This window comes from Berghia stephanieae, chromosome 15 (genome assembly GCF_034508935.2).
Source record: "Berghia stephanieae isolate SIO BIC M18660-M18661 chromosome 15, UCSD_Bste_1.3, whole genome shotgun sequence".
In the NCBI taxonomy this organism is placed as follows: domain Eukaryota; kingdom Metazoa; phylum Mollusca; class Gastropoda; order Nudibranchia; family Aeolidiidae; genus Berghia; species Berghia stephanieae.
The window spans coordinates 25,254,034-25,256,533 of NC_088374.1; the positions used below are offsets into that span (position 1 = coordinate 25,254,034).

Consider the following 2,500-nt stretch of genomic DNA (forward strand, 5'->3'; position numbering starts at 1 on the left):
TATATTAACATGTAGGACTAGACTTTTTGGAATTCCGGACGTGTTCCCAATCACTGCACGAGCTTACGAGTGCGCGTTGGGAACAAAGTCAGAATGCGAAAATGCAAGAGAAATAAATATTTTATTCTATCACTCAATCCATCTCGATTTCATCATCTCTGAATAAAAGACATTTTCAAAAATACTTAAATGATATTTCATTTTATTTAAAAATCTAATTTTACTGAAATTCATCGTTTTATAATCTGCGTCACAAATATATTATTGTAAACTTGATATCATTACGCGTTACTAATTAGGGAGAGGGGTTGAATAGCTAATGATAACTTACTGCGAAGGGTGTTCCGTGATTCTTCATTACACGAATCATCTGAGCTACCATGGCACCCACGGAACGAACATTTCCCACAGCTCGAGTGTACAAGACCGTTAAAATTCCACCCGATGCCCCTCTCTTCCAGTTGACAATTATCACATTCATGTCAGCCTGCAACAATTAATAATGATATAAGACATGTAGTTTCATCTTTTAAAAAAAAAACAGAAAACAATATAACTTGATCTATTATGTGCGGCTATGTGGTCTAGTGGTATGACACTCGCTTTCGGATCGGAAGGTCATGGGTTCGAGCCTCGCGCTCGGCGCATAGTTGAGTCTTTGGAAAAGGCTCTTTACTCACATTCTCTCACCGTACTCAGGTGTAAAATGAGTACCTGGCCGTTACCAGGGTTGTCTTTGTCCGAAAAATTGTAATATCGCCTAACAGGCGTCATGTCCCGTCCTACATGTTGAATGTTGTTGTTGACCAGGGACCCCTTGTAAAGCGCTTTGAGCACGCTTAGTGGATATTGCGGTATATAAAAGCTCATTTTTTATTTATTTTTTATTATACAGCGCAATATTGACTAAATGTGCTCAAATCGCTTTACAGGCCAACAGCAACATTTAAAATGAAGGACAAGGCGTGACACCTGTTAGGCAGTATTATAATTTTTCAGACATAGACAAAGCTGTAAACAGCCAGTTACCCATTTTATGCCTGAGCACGTGAGAGGATGTGAGTAAAGAGCCTTTTCCAATGTCCCTCAACTACTCGCGTCCAAATTGGACCAATCCGAAGGCGATGTCATAGCACAAGACCACATAGCCACACGTGATGTCATAGCACAAGACCACACAGCCACACGCGATGTCATAGCACAAGACCACATAACCACACGCGATGTCATAGCACAAGACCAAATAGCCGCACGCGATGTCATAGCACAAGACCACATAGCCACACGCGATGTCATGGCACAAGACCACATAGCCACACGCGATGTCATAACACAAGACCACATAGCCACACGCGATGTCATAGCACTAGACCACATAGCCACACGCGATTTCATAGCATAAGACCACATAGCCACACGTGATGTCATAGCACAAGACCACATAGCCACACGCGATGTCATAGCACAAGACCACATAGCCACACGCGATGTCGTAGCACAAGACCACATAGCCACACGCGATGTCATAGCACTAGACCACATAGCCACACGCGATGTCATAACACAAGACCACATAGCCACACGCGATGTCATAGCACTAGACCACATAGCCACACGCGATTTCATAGCATAAGACCACATAGCCACACGCAATGTCATAGCACAAGACCAGATAGCGACGCAAACGCACTAAGTATATGTAGAAATGTCGAATTTCACTCGGAATTATGGATATTGAGATAAAGCAAATACCGTCACTTACTTACTCATTTCTTTTGAAGCACAGTGCGTCCACCATATATCGCCAGCTGCCAGCAGTGACATCTCTGGTCACCACCTTAATCTACTCCCTTCCCCCCCCCCCTTTTTTTTTCAACTGAATCATCCATTCCGTCTATTTTTTTAATTATATAAAAGTGGAATCGTAGACCAGGATATAAAGAGTTGGAATGAGAAGCAACAGATTGATGAAAGAGGTAAAGATTTGAAAAAGTGTTTATGAAACAGTGCCAGACAAAGCAAGATAAATAAATAGAAGAAAGACAAAGAATCATCCCAATATACCAGCTGGCAGGTACCTCTGCGAGTAGTTCATTCTTCATTCGTAGGGAGAATTTAGTAGGGCCTTTGTCTCTGTAACCGTGGATGATGAACTTGGTCGGAAGTTTGGATTTGAAGTGACTTGACTCAAGAGAATTGACATCAGCCTGGAATATATATGATGATGATGATGATGATGATGATGATGATGATGATGATGATGATGATGATGATGATGGTGATGATGATGATGATGATGATGATGATGATGATGATGATGATGATGATGATGATGATGGATGATGGTGATGATGATGATGATGATGATGATGGTGATGATGATGGTGATGATGATGATGATGATGATGATGATGATGGATGATGATGATGATGATGATGATGATGATGATGATGATGGTGGTGGTGATGATGATGATGATGATGGTGATGATGATGATGA

At 41.4% G+C, this 2,500-nt stretch overlaps 1 protein-coding gene across 1 annotated transcript in view; it reads right to left on the minus strand.

The window, feature by feature from the left end:
* The window catches only part of LOC144960297 (lipase member I-like), a 10,098-nt gene that overhangs the window by 5,378 nt on the left and 2,220 nt on the right, over positions 1 to 2,500 (minus strand). The window contains exons 2-3 of the mRNA XM_078893341.1: positions 2,079 to 2,207; positions 332 to 487 (exon numbers count right to left, since the gene is read on the minus strand). Coding sequence (XP_078749467.1) covers positions 332 to 487; positions 2,079 to 2,102 — 180 coding nt within the window. The 5' untranslated portion in view covers positions 2,103 to 2,207. The remainder of the gene's footprint in view (positions 1 to 331; positions 488 to 2,078; positions 2,208 to 2,500) is intronic.